This window comes from Globicephala melas, chromosome 7, assembly GCF_963455315.2.
Source record: "Globicephala melas chromosome 7, mGloMel1.2, whole genome shotgun sequence".
Lineage (NCBI taxonomy): Eukaryota > Metazoa > Chordata > Mammalia > Artiodactyla > Delphinidae > Globicephala > Globicephala melas.
The window spans coordinates 18,437,424-18,450,658 of record NC_083320.1 but is presented as its reverse complement, the minus strand read 5'-3'; the positions used below and the strand labels follow the sequence as shown (position 1 = coordinate 18,450,658).

The window sequence follows — 13,235 nt, the reverse complement described above, 5'->3', positions numbered from 1 at the left end:
AGCTCCATGGGAACAAGGCCTGTTCTACACTCAGGACCCAGAATGCTGTCTGACACATAGATTCTCAAATTTGTTAAATAGACTTGTTGGATGAATGCCCATTTTATAGATGTGGTGACTGAGGCTTGGAGAAGTCATGTGACTTGCACAAGGTTACCCAGCTAGTAAGTGGAGGAGTTGGGATTGAAACCCAGGTCAGCCTGGGCCAAAGCTTATGCTGCTGCCCTCCCCTTCCTAGGGTGTCCTCCCCTCCTGCCCTCAGCAGACACAGGCACCTCTCCAGACGCCACCTCTTCAGGGCCTGCCAGCTCTGCAGTGCCCAGACAGTGACTCAGGTGCCTTGAAGGCAGGGAGGGGGTGATGCTTGACACTTCCGTGCCCAGGCACTGTGGTAGAGGGCATGTGGGGCGGAGGAGGGACCCAGCTTCCAGGGCTGAACAAGGGCAGAGGTGTCTCTGGGGCCACGTCTTGGGGTTGTCAGTGTCCTCTAAAAGCCCTCTGCCACTGACATCCAATAGGTGAGGTAAGGGTTTGGAAGAGGCCAGGAGGGAGGGCCCTGAGGAAGGTCTTTACCACCCAACACGGCTGGGTATCCACAGAGGTGGCCAGGCTCCCCTCCTGATGGCTGTACCAGCCAACCCACCCTGGGCAGCTGGATGGCCACCTCTTCTCTGACCCCGTGAGGCCTCCCAGCTACTAACTCTGCAGGCAAGCCCTGGCAGGCCTAGGTTGGACTGGGTGTGGATGTGGGGAGGTGGCAACCCAGATCTCCATGGGACAGCTGGGAGCGCCACCCAGCCTGGCTCCTGGGGACTCCCTCAGTGCAGGGGAATGCTGTCATCCCTGCGGCTTCTAAAGCCAGGGTACAATTACCTCTTGCAGGCAGACACAAGAGACAGAGCCCCAACCTTGGATTCCACCCAGCACATTTACTCCCTCGCCTCTAATGTGTCAGGAGCATGCCTGCCTCCGAAGCTGCATTCCCTCCTTCCGGAACGCCACCTCCCCCTGCTGGCCTCAGTGTTGCCATTTTTTCCAGGTTAGATCACAGTCACCCAGAACCCATCTAGCACTGGAGACCTCTGCCTCATCTAGATTCTCCCTCTTACTGGCTGTCTCTATCACTCATTCAGTACTTGGCATGGACTGCCTTGTACCATAGCACTTAGCTTGTTGCTGATATCCTATTTCCCCAGCTAGATGTAAAAATATTACATTTGACCAGTTACTATGTGCACATGCTTCAGTACTTGTCAGGTACCAAAGAGATTTACAAACAGCAAAAATAAGTCCCCTTCCTTTGTTCCCCTCTTGGCAGCCGCCACTGTTCACTCTTGGTTAGTACTCCCTTCCAGACGTCTACGCATATACTAACGTGTGCACACACGCATTTAAATACGCTTTGCTCTGCATCTTGTTTTTTTTACTTAACAATAAATCTAGAAGATGGTGCACATCAGTATATATAGATATACCTTGTTCTTTTTGGTGACAATATAGTATTCCACAGTACCTTGTACCATTGCTTATTTAACCAGTCTGCTATTAATGATATAGTATTTAGGTTGTTTTTAATCGTTTGCTATGAAAAGAATGCTGCAACCCTCGTACATGCTTCTTTGCACACATGTACAACCACAAATTATTAGAATTGGCATTACTGGGTCAAAGGCCTTTAATTTTTTTTTTAATTTAATTTAACCTTTAATTTTTTTTTTTTTTTTGCGGTACACGGGCCTATCACTGTTGTGGCCTCTCCCGTGGCGGAGCACAGGCTCCGGACGCGCAGGCTCAGCGGCCATGGCTCAAGGGCCTAGCCGCTCCGCGGCATGTGGGATCTTCCCGGACCGGGGCACGAACCCGTGTCCCCTGCATCGGCAGGCGGACTCTCAACCACTGCACCACCAGGGAAGCCCCTATATACCTTGATTTTTGATATATACTTCATACTGCTCTCTTTAGAAGTTATATCCAAACACCCCTCCTACTACCAATGTATGAGCCCGCCTGTGTCCATACAACACATTACACTTTTTGACCTTCGTCAATCATCCAGGAAGTGAAAGTATTCCGCTGCAGCTTTCCTTTATGATTCTCTTGCTATGAATGATACTGAGCATCTTTTCATATTTAAAAGCCAGTACTTTCTCTTCTGTGAACTGTCTTGTCTGTGCCCTCCACCCATTTAAAGAACTGCATTGTTTGTCTTTTCTCATACATTTGTCGGAATTCCCTGTGAACAAAGGAAATTAACCCTTTGCTTGCTAGATGTGTTCCACATAATTTCCCTTGGCTGTCATTTGTCTGTGTCCCAACGAGGTTTTCATCTCCCTGAGTACAGGGACTGAAACTTAAAGCTCTCTGTATTCCTACTCTTAATATGAAACCACATACATGGTAGGGTGCTAGACAAATGTCTGTTGAGATAAGAGAAGTAAAAAGAAAGAGATCTGGAAGATTTTGGAGTGACCTAACCTAATCTATCCCTTCCTCTTATACCAAGGTCAGTCAGGAAACAGCAGGAACTAACTCTGGCAAAATAAAAAAAGAAAAGGACCCCCCGACACACACGCATATACATACAACACACACACACACACACACACACACACACAATTAGAGAGACACTGGGTAGCACACAGAATCAATACAAGGGCTGCCAAACAAGTTTCCGCAAACAGGTAGGCATCAAGGGAAGTTGGGCAGCCAGCACCACAGTCAAGGTCAGGGCACATGACATCCTGCTTAAAAAGCCCCTGGCCCCTCCACCCACTGCAGTGAGGCCTCCTCTCACCCTGGCATCGAGGCTGACATTTCCTCCTCCAGACACTAGAGGCCACTGCTGGCTCTGCTTGCCACCACTGCAGAAATGAATTCTCAACTGCCCCTGCTTCTCTGTGACTTGCTCCAGATTCCAAGTCCCAGTTGGAGCTTCCAACTGGCAAAACATCCAGCTTTTGCCTACACCTTGGAGCCAGGAAGTCTGGGAGAGCAAGTGTCGGGTTTTGTGGCAGGTAGTGGCCTGGCTCCCATCAAAGCCTACGCAATGGGCATTTGCCAGATGCAGGTAGGTAGGAGGCTCAGGCTGTGAGCAGCCAGGAAAACTGGACAAACGCACACCAGGCTCTTCTCTCACGTCTGGCTCAAGCCCTTCTCTTTGATGAAGCACTTCTGGGTCACCCAGCCTAAAATATTCTTCTGGATACACATAACCAGTATTGCTTGGGCCAGTCATGATGCCAGAGAACCTTTGTACCAAGACCTACTATGTACCATACCTCATTTGACTTTCAAACAGCCCTAGGCGTTACCTGTATTTAGGGAGGAAAAACTGAGTCCTTAGAGGTTTTCTTGTCACACAGTAGTACCAGGTTGCAAACCCAGGTCTGTTTCCAAAGCCTTGGGGTTTCCCAGTGGTCTATACTGATGGGCTGGTAGTTGGAGCTCTGTGAAGGTAGGGATTGGGCCGCAGTCTTCTTTTTACATCCTGGCAGCATTTACAACATAGAAGATGCTCAATTAATGCTTGTGGATTGGCCTGGATAGCAAGTGGGAGCCAGTTCTAGAAGGTTCTCTAACTTTCCCATGAGGCCTGAAGCCAGAAAACACTCTAAGGTGGAAGAGGTCTACTCAGGATCAGTTTGGAAAGAAAAACCTCGAATCTGGGGAACTTCCTCTCCTTTTTTTCCCCCCATTTCCCCATTAACCACCCATTAATCCCATTAATCTCCCAAATGTGTCAAAATTGTTAAGAACATGTTCCCATCTGTGCATTATTTAATCATCCAATGGATATTTTTGAACCGCACTACTGTCCTGAATACTCTAGTGAGAAAAAAGACATAATCTCTGCCCTGTGGAGTTTGCATCCTAGTGGGGGAGGTGACTGTCAATCAGATAATCAAACAAATAAATGCCCTGACCAGTGTGAGGAAGGTTGCCAAGAGATGCTATGAGAGGCAGGTGTGACCTACTCAGGGAAGGCGGACAGCCTCCTCTGAGGGCTGGGGCTTAGAGCAGGGATCTCAAGAAGGGGGAGGATTTAGGCCCAGAGAGGAGGAGTCTGTGAGCCCTTGAAGTGGTGATCTCCTCTGGATGAGTAATCCTCGGTCATCGAGCCTGTCTCTAGGAAAGCCACAGAGGGGCCAGGGGCTGGGTGGCTTGTTTGTTGGCAAGTGCGTCACTCTTCGATGGAGGCTGCCGCTGTCTCCCAGGTCCCATCTGGGGATGACGTTGTCCTGGTGCAAGCCCAAAATAGCCGGCTCCGCCTCCATCTCCCGGCAGCCCCTGCAGCAGCACACACCCCCCTCCACCCCCCAAGGTGACAGGCCGAGCCGGCCTCCTCTGGGTCTCTAGTAGTTTCCGTGCCGCTGACGCAAGCTTGCGCACACAGCTGGGCCTGGCGCGTCCTACGCAGCAGCCGCGAGCCGGGCAGCCGGTGCCAGACGGTTCCCGGCGGGGGGCAGGGGCGGGGCGCTCCAAGAGGCCAGGGACTCCCGGCGGAGGAGGTGCGGGCGGGGGGCCCCGGTCAGGCTGGGGGGCCCTGGGCCGGACTGCTGGCGTTTGGGGGCCGCGATAGGGCGCCCCGGCCCTGGGCCCTGAGATAGCCCGTGGCACCGGCCTGCGAGGGCCGATAAGGCTGCCCGAGGGAGCCGAGTCACCGGCCGCGAGGAGAGCCAGCGGGCGCCGCGAGGAGAGCCAGCGGGCTCCGCGGCCCCCTGGGAGCGCCTCTCGCCGCCCCCGGGGTCTCCAGCCCCGGGGAGGGGCTCTCGGTTCTTTCCGCCTGACTGTACCTTCTCTACCGTAGCCCCAAGGAGGCCCGCCTGACGACTGACGAGTTGCCATGGCATCCTACTACGAGATCCTAGACGTGCCGCGAAGTGCGTCCGCTGATGACATCAAAAAGGCGTAAGTGCCTCCGCTGTGCACCAGAAAGCCACTCACCCCCCTCCCCCCGCTCCACCACCCTGGGGCCCTTCAGAGGCTGGGCTGAGAGAGCCAGGTCCTTAGAGAGGATTGCGGGCCTCCCTCAGAGAGGGACCCCTGTAGGAAGGAAGGAGACCCCTGGATGAGTAGGAGAGAGTCTACAGCGTGAAGCTCCGCTGGAAGGTGCAGTGTGAGCTCTTTTCCAGTACAGCCCCGCCATCCCCTCCCTTTCCCTTTATTCCTACGCCAACCCCCCGCCTCTAGGTGTGGGCTGTCTCGGGATGCAGTGCAAAGATGCTCAAGCACTGTGCCCCTCCCCCCCCATGGCCACATGTACCCACGTCCTTGGCAACCCCAGCCCCAGCGAGCCCCAGGGAGGCGTTAGGCCTGGGGCTTTCTCATCCTTATGTCTAATACAAGTGTATAGTCCCAGCACTGGCTGCAGAGGGGCGAGATGGGGACTCCGTTAAAACATTGCTGCAGGGGCAGCCCTGGCAGCTGGCATGGACCGGGATCTGAGTGGTGGAAGGGCTATGGTGGGCTAACAGGAAGTGGGTCGTTCTGTTCCCTAGTGAGAAGTGCCTGCGTTTGTCTCCTGACCCTCCCCTCTGAACCCACTTCCTGCAGATATCGGAAGAAGGCTTTACAGTGGCACCCAGACAAGAACCCAGATAATAAAGAGTTTGCTGAGAAGAAGTTCAAGGAGGTGGCCGAGGCGTATGAAGTGCTGTCGGACAGTAAGGACCAGGGTCAGGGGTCAGGGCAGGGCAGCACCTGTCACTGCCACTTCATGCCCCCTCACACTCTTTCCCAAAGCCATGCTGCCACCACCCCAGTCTCCTCCATGCCTTTTCCAACCTGGCATTCAAGTGCCCCCCTCCCACAGGGACTCTGGGATTTTTTTGTTCGTTTGTTTCAATTCAGAGGAGCACCTACTGTGTGTCAAGCACCCTTTTATTCTTCCCCTGATCCCCTGTCTCAGTGTCTGCTCCTCAGGGTCTGCTAGTTGCAGCATGGATCCTGACAAGGGGAAGGAAGCAGGGCAGGTAACCAAGGTGTGCCGAGCCTCCTCTGTGCCAGGCATTGGTAGTTGTAATCTCCATGAGTCCTCACAGCCATCCTGTGAGACAGGATTTATCACCCCCATTTTTCAGGCAAGGAAACTGAGGCTGAGAGAGGTGAATTAACTTGCTCGAGGAATATGAGTCCAGGCCTTTCATTCATTAATTCAAAAAATATTCACTGAGTGCTTATGGTGCCCAGCCCTTGTTGGGTACTGAGGAACGATGGAGGACGAGCAGGCCCTACAAGTCCTGATGGGTTTATCACAGTCTGTTCAGGGAAGGCCAACATTAAGCAAGTGAATGCATAGATGAGATTATTCCAAAGGAACGTAGCAGGGTGATGTGATAGGGAATAGGGAATAATAGGCAGCAGTTTTAGGTAGTCAAGAAAGGTCTCTCTGTGACATTTAGGCTAGGCCCTGATTAATAATAACATAGCAATGATTAGCTAACATTTATGAAGCACTATGTATCAGGCACTGTGCAAGGTGGATTATCTTATTTAATCCTTGCAACTCTGAGGTCGGTGCTGTTATTGTGTCCATTTTACAGATGAGAAGGGGCCCCTATGTGAAGGGCTGAGCTGCTGCTAAAACCTGTAGCGCAGGTCCCCTCTGCAACCTGCTGCCCCCCAATTGTCAGTCTCTGGCCAGTCCTCTGAGGGGCCTAGCCTGGAAGGGGAGGCCGTCATCCCAGAGGGAGGGAGAAATGATCTGTTCTCTCTTTCCAGAGCATAAGCGTGAGATCTACGACCACTATGGCCGGGAAGGGCTGACTGGGGCAGGTAGGTGGAGCAGGGGCGCCCAGGGATGGAAGTGGGTCAGGGAGGAAGGGGGAGGGCAGATTCCTGCAGTGGAGGCTTGCTCTCACTCTGCTCTCGAGGCTCCTGGAGTCTCCCTGGAGTCTCTGTGCCTTAAGGGGGCCCCTGGCTCAGGGCAGGGTGCACGCCCTAAGCCCCCTCCTCATCCTGCCTCTCCTTCAGGTACTGGCCCGTGTCGGGCAGAAGCTGGCAGTGGCGGCCCTGGCTTCACCTTCACCTTCCGCAGCCCGGAGGAGGTCTTCCGGGAGTTCTTCGGGAGTGGTGACCCTTTTGCAGAGCTCTTTGGTGAGTGGACTCGGGCGGCCTCTGATAAGCTCGACTTCTCCCTCCAGGCCTGCTCTCCATCAGCTGGGAGGCCCTTAGGCAGGAGGCTGAGAGGGAAGCAGAATTCCACGGACAGAAGATTTTGTGTGGGTGGATCCAGTGAGCTCTGGGACAGAACCTTACACATTCCAGAACCCACGTGACCCTATAGTGACACTTCACAGACTCGCCTTATTAAATGATAACAATAATTCATTGTTAAACCTCCACAGTGACAGCCATGAAAGCAAGACTCAGAGCATCATGGGACAGTAATAATGGCATTACAAACAACAACAGATACCACTTTTTTGAATGGTTAAATGAACCCTGTGAGGTAGATAATTTTATCCACATTTACAGATGAGAAAACTGAGGCACATTCAGATAACTTGCTTACAGTCACACAGCAGATGGCGGAGCCGGGGCTTGTAGCTGTGTCTGCCTGACATCACACCAGGCTTATCTGCATAAAACTGAAGGAGCTATTCCCCACCCCCCTTCCTTTATTCTTCATAGTGGCCAGAATTGACCAGGGAACTTTTTCATATAATAATACTAAAAAGGAATTTAATTTATAAATCAGTCCAAGCAAAAAAGAAAAAAAATCAGAAATGTACCCAGTTGCTTAGCAGCTTATATTTCGAGACTTCAGAGCAGGGTTCACACATTCTAGGGGTGGGGGGATCTTTTCACCAGATGATGGTTCATCTGCTTACTTGTTGCAGATGACCTGGGCCCGTTCTCAGAGCTTCAGAACCGGAGTGCCCGACACTCGGGCCCTTTCTTTACCTTCTCTTCCTCCTTCCCTGGACACTCTGGTAAGTGCCGTCCCTTCCCATGCTTGCAAGCGTTTGGAGTCCTGGAGCCCCTCGCCTCAGCTTGTCACCTTCCCACGCCTTCTCTCTGTGTCTCTGGAACCCTGCCTCTGGGCAGCTCTGCGGGGAGACCCCACAGAGGTTCCTGGTCCATTGTGCGTGCAGCCTGCCTGGTACAGCCTCTGTCTAACATCCTCTTCTCCTTCTCCTCCTCCTCCTTTGTCCCAATGCCAGATTTCTCCTCCTCATCTTTCTCCTTCAGTCCTGGGGCTGGTGCTTTTCGCTCTGTCTCTACATCTACCACCTTTGTCCAAGGACGCCGCATCACGACGCGCAGGTGAGGGCTCCTTCTGGGACCATACGGGGTGTGGGGTGGGTGGGGGTGGAGCGGAGCCGCAGACGACTGGAGAGCAGCTCCCTGAGGGCAGAGCGCAGACTGCCTTGTCCACTGCGACGTCCCGGAGCCTGGACAGGCGCCCGCAGGACTCGGGCACGCCCACCGAATGAACCGTGCTGTCTCCCCCAGGATCATGGAGAACGGGCAGGAGCGGGTGGAAGTAGAGGAGGACGGGCAGCTGAAGTCTGTCACAATCAATGGTGAGGAGCGGCTCTGCCACCCAATCCCGATCAGGAAGCCCCAGGCCCCAAAGCCCCTTCCCCTAACTGCTCCTCTCTGAACTCCCCTGGGGCAGGGAAGCCAGACTGGCAGAGTCGGAGATGGTGATCCCGGGGAAGGGGGCTGGGACAGAGAATTGTGGAGCCTCAGAGGGCCAGCTAATCGCCGTCATCATGTGTGGGGTGCCTGGAGTTTGCAGAGCACTTGACTATTTTTAAAGCACTTGCGCACATACCACATCCCTTGTATTCTTAAAACACCCGGGGGAAAGCAGGGCAGTTTGCATTCGCCCTACTTTTCGTTTGAGGAGACTGAGCCTCAGCACAGCTAAATGGCCCTAACTCCCAAGTAGCCCCAGGCCCAAGGCTTTGACCTACTTAGCAAAGGGTAAAGCCAGGAATGAAACTCAGGACACAGGGCTCCTGGAGCTGAACTCTTCTTCCCACGACGCTGCCACGCAGTACAGGATGGTCACCATGACTACCCTTTTATGCCCGCCGACTCTGGGAGCTCTGTGTGCTAAAGGCTCTTCATGGGCTCTCTTATTTAATCATTGGAACAATTTGACGATGCAGGCACTCACGTCATTCCCATCTTATAGATGAGGAAAGGGAGGCTTAGGGAGGTTGAGTAACTTGCCAAAGGAGACAGCTCATACCTGCTGGAGCCGAATGCCTGGCCATGCTCATAACCACTACGCTAGGTGCCAAAATGCACACACCAGTTCCAGAGGAGGGGCTGTAAGTGGTCAGAGTGGCTGCTGCGTGAGGCCGGATTCCTGCAGCCTGGATCAGAGCCTGGCTCATGGTGGCTGTTACTCCCACAGGTATCCCGGATGACCTGGCACTGGGCTTGGAGCTGAGCCGTCGCGAGCAGCAACAGTCTGTCACCTCCAGATCAGGGGCCACACAGGTCCGGCAGACCCCTGTGTCGCGACCCCCTGACAGTGACCTCTCTGAGGATGACGAGGACCTGCAGCTTGCCATGGCCTACAGCCTGTCAGAGATGGAGGCAGCTGGGAAGAAACCAGCAGGTGGGCGGGGGGCACAGCGTCGACGGCAGGGGCAGCCCAAGGCCCAGAACCACGACCCAGGCATGGGGGAGACCCATGAGGGTGCAAGGGGTGACACAGCCAAACCCAGCCCATCTCCGGAGGAGAAGGCCTCTCGCTGCCTCATCCTCTGATCACTAGGCCCAACCCACCCGATTCAGGGGGCCAGGGGTCCTGTTCACTGTCAGGAGAGCAGAGAGGGGCGTGGCCTGAGTTGCAGGAGCCCCTCTCCACCTCCATGCTCCCTCCCAGGTCCACCCCCCTACACCCTCCAGCGTGGAGTCAGGATTTGCTGTGCTCAGCCCACGGCTGATAGGTCCCTGGCAAAGCCCAGGGTGGGGGGTGTCAGGGCAGTGGGAGGGCCTGAGGAGCCAGGATTCACTTATTCTTATTAGACAGGGAGTTTAAAGGGGCATTAGTGGCTTGGGTCAGGCCTTTCGTGCCCAGGTCTTCTGCCACCTGTGTTGCCGATGATGTTAAGGAAGGAGGACTTGGCCTGAGGTTCTCTGAGCCAGAGTCGGCAGACACGGCTCTCCTTATCCGGCTGCAGACAACCCCACCCTGGTTTCTGCGCAGTGTTGAGCTCTGACGTCTCTGTTGCTTCCCTCCTGGTGCTGCTTCTCCCTCGCACTCTTCTCTCTGCAATTCCCCGTGGGCCGCAACGCTTGCTTTCACTGCCGTCTGGCTGGGACTCCCTTCTTGCTTCCCCCAGAAGGCCTCTTTGTGGCGAGGAAGATTCTGTGGCCAGTAGGGCCATAAGGTCTTCCGGGGAGGCTAGCTGGGTGGGGCGGGAGCCTCTCGGCCGTCCAGATTCGGAACCGGAGCCTACTCCTCCTCCCTTCCTCTTGCTGCCTCAGCCTGCCCCAGGCCTTGGGACTAGCCAGAGGTGAGGCCGGCTAATCCTGGAGAGGGGGGTTAAGGCCAGGTTGCCCCAGGAGGGAGGCTTAGGAGGGGACCATATCCCATCCTCCTGCACCATGCATCAGGGCTCAGGGAGAGGCCACAGGGCTAGCCCAGGGCTGCATGCTCAGCTCCGTCCTCCACGGCTTGCTGCTGACCCTCTCTCCTGTCACCCCGCCCCTGCTCTCTCCCCAGATGTGTTCTGAGCTGGATGTCCGGGACCCAGAATGGCAGCACAGTTCCAACAGGACAGCGCCCAACCCTGTGCACTGGGAGGGGACCCTCCATTCCTCTCCCTCGCCCATGCTGAGCGTAGAGCCGGGCCTGGGTGGTGGGTGGGGGCTGGGTGGGAAGTAGTCTTAGCCTGTAAACGCTTCCCTGGGTGTTTGGTGCTGTCTCTTGGGGACTACAAGTCCCAGAATGCAACGCACAATGCCTCCTTTCTGTTAGATCATGCTTGGGAGAAGTGGTGCACAGTTACAGAGCTGTGCATCTTGGGACATGTAGTTCCAGCCCTGGTCGGCTTGTTAACTCACTGTGAGATGGGGCGATCGTGTCCTTTGATTTGTCCCTGGCAGGGGTGGCAAGAATGTGGATGATGGGGTAATGGTCTGAGCTTTGTTTCCCCTGACACCTCTTGCTAGCGCCAGGGTTAGAGTGTACCCATCAAGGCCCTGTGGCATCTCGGAGAGGCTCTTTTCCTGCGGGCAGTCCCGGGGTCTGAGAATGAGCCACGGCTGATCGGCTAAGCAGGGCGTGGTCTCAGAAGGCTGACAGGCGTGGGAGCTTGGAAGCTAGCCCTCTCAGTGGTGGTGGGGGGGGGGGCGGGTGTACGGCTGGAATTGGTGTGTGATGGGTGCTCTGGGCATGTTGCTGCTTGTATGGCTTCTTCGGCCTCTGACCCCGCTGCCCATTCTTTCTCTCCAACACCACAGAAGCTGCCTCTCCTCCTCCCTCCCTGGGGAGCCTGGTGGCTGGGGAGGGGAGTGGTGGAGCCGGGGTGTTGCCAGACCCTGGACCGTTGAGTCTCAGAGACCTATCAAAGCCAGCGGGGCTGAGCTCAGACCAAGAGGGAGCCACTGGAACTCAATAAAGCTGAGTTTCGAGAGTTTGGTGGTGTGCCGTGTTCCCTGTGCTTCCCTTCTCGGGGTGGGGAACCCTGGGGGACCAGTGGGTGACACACCTCCCTTTATTGCCCAGGCATCCAGAGGTTGCAAGCTTTCCCAGCTGACAGCAGAAGTCCCCTCTTTGACCAGGTGGCCCTCGCTAAGTATGCTGTAGAAGTCCATGAAATGCACATTCTTCTGCCCTCACTTCTTGGGGCCCCACAGCTGGCTCTCCCCAGGTAGCTGCTGTTCCCCTTACGCAGGGTCCCACCACCCAATACTCTGCGGCACAGCTAGGACCAGACTGAGTAATGACTTGACTGAAAGCATGGGGCCAACAGAAAGCCGGGAACACGTGGTGAAAAACCTGTAAAAACCTCCCAAGGCCCAGAGACTGAGGCCCCTCCACAGGTCTCCTTAGCTTAAGGCCAGTGGGCAGTGTCAGAGGCCTGCCTCTCTCCATGTGGAGTGGCACACGTCCACCCCACCCAGGGTCCAGGCCCCAAACTCATCAGGGCCCCAGGGAGGAGAAAGCCAGGTACCTCTCCCGCTTCTCTCTCCAGATACCTGCAGAGATGCCCTCCCAGGCACCTTTGACAAGCACCTTTCTATTGTCAAGCAGGGAGGTGTGGCTCCCCACCAATGCTCTCTTCCATTCCGGGATGAGCACTTGGCTTCATCTTCAGTGGCCAAAGGGTCTATATTGTATTTTTCTCAAAGCAAGGAAGCAGCCTGCCCTGAAAGAGGACTTTCAAGCCTCTATCTTGAGAGAGAGAGAATCTGCTGGTAAAATGGCTGTTCTGCCCACTTCCGGCCTTTGAGATGAAACACCAGTGGTGCTGAACCTCAGCAGAGCACAGGTGAAGGGTGAAGGGCCCGTGGTCCACTCACTGGTCCCTTCGCTCCCTGCGCAGCACGGGTGGTACTCGCCCATTTTTCATGTGACGGGTCTGAACCCTGGCAAGGTTAGGTGGCCCTAACTCCTGAGTACCTCCATGCCCAAGGCTCTCTTGCCTCATTTCTACGTCTACCATCTTTGACAAGGACATCTCATGACATGCAGATGAGGGCTCCCCTGGGGCCATACAGCGTGGAACGCTATGGGGGAGGGGGGAGAAAGTGCCCCTTGCCCCCAGGTGAATGGCTGTTGTCACATCTCATAGGCCTGGTCTGCGAGTCCTATCAGAGTTTAGCTACTTTTGCTTAAGGTGTGGCGAGCACTTTGCCTGCATCACCTCGTTTAGTCCTAACCTCAATCCTGCTCGACGTACATTATTCCTGAGGCCGAAGGACATGAAGCAGCCGCCCAAGAACTGAGAGGACCGGCGGCAAAGAGGTCAAGCGTGCCTGCGTTCGAATCCTAACTCCACCACTTAACTAGCTGTGGTACCTCGGGCAAGTTCTGTGCCGCAGTCTCTTCGTCTGTAAGATGGGGCTAATAATTGGTAGCGTGTCCTGAAGATTAAACAAGTTAATGGGTGTAAAGCACCTTGGAGACTGCCAGCCACATAGGGAGCACAGCATAAAAAAACCACTGCCTAATTGTTATTAGCTACCATTCGAGCCTTGGAGAGCGTGACTTGGCAGCCTGGCCCTCCCATCACCCTCTCTGCATCTCCTGAGAAAGGCAG

General features: G+C 54.9%; 1 protein-coding gene across 4 annotated transcripts; it reads left to right on the top strand.

Moving 5' to 3' along the window:
- The first annotated feature begins 4,320 nt into the window (after window positions 1-4,320).
- DNAJB2 (DnaJ heat shock protein family (Hsp40) member B2) lies at window positions 4,321-11,606 on the top strand. Of its 4 annotated transcripts, none has more exons than XR_004036154.2 (10): window positions 4,321-4,508; window positions 4,808-4,908; window positions 5,554-5,663; window positions 6,721-6,774; window positions 6,973-7,095; window positions 7,863-7,934; window positions 8,166-8,268; window positions 8,458-8,528; window positions 9,374-10,484; window positions 10,694-11,606. XR_004036154.2 is itself a non-coding variant. In XM_030841829.2 (10 exons), exons 2-10 carry the CDS (start codon window positions 4,844-4,846, stop codon window positions 10,702-10,704), a joined length of 837 nt encoding a protein of 278 aa, XP_030697689.1. In that variant the 5' UTR covers window positions 4,327-4,508; window positions 4,808-4,843; the 3' UTR covers window positions 10,705-11,606. The 4 variants fall into 4 exon arrangements, 1 of the variants encoding a protein (XP_030697689.1); XR_004036132.2 differs by having other exon boundaries at window positions 4,322-4,508; window positions 7,842-7,934; XM_030841829.2 differs by having other exon boundaries at window positions 4,327-4,508; window positions 7,842-7,934; window positions 9,374-9,580.
- Window positions 11,607-13,235: the final 1,629 nt, after the last annotated feature.

Excerpts from the sequence above, each read along its gene's own strand:
- DNAJB2 (XM_030841829.2), top strand. The coding sequence starts at position 4,844 with ATGGCATCCTACTACGAGATCCTAGACGTGCCGCGAAGTGCGTCCGCT. Across the intron at positions 6,775-6,972 it reads GGAAGGGCTGACTGGGGCAG|GTACTGGCCCGTGTCGGGCA; the intron begins GTAGGTGGAGCA and ends CCTCTCCTTCAG. Across the intron at positions 7,935-8,165 it reads CTCCTTCCCTGGACACTCTG|ATTTCTCCTCCTCATCTTTC; the intron begins GTAAGTGCCGTC and ends TCCCAATGCCAG.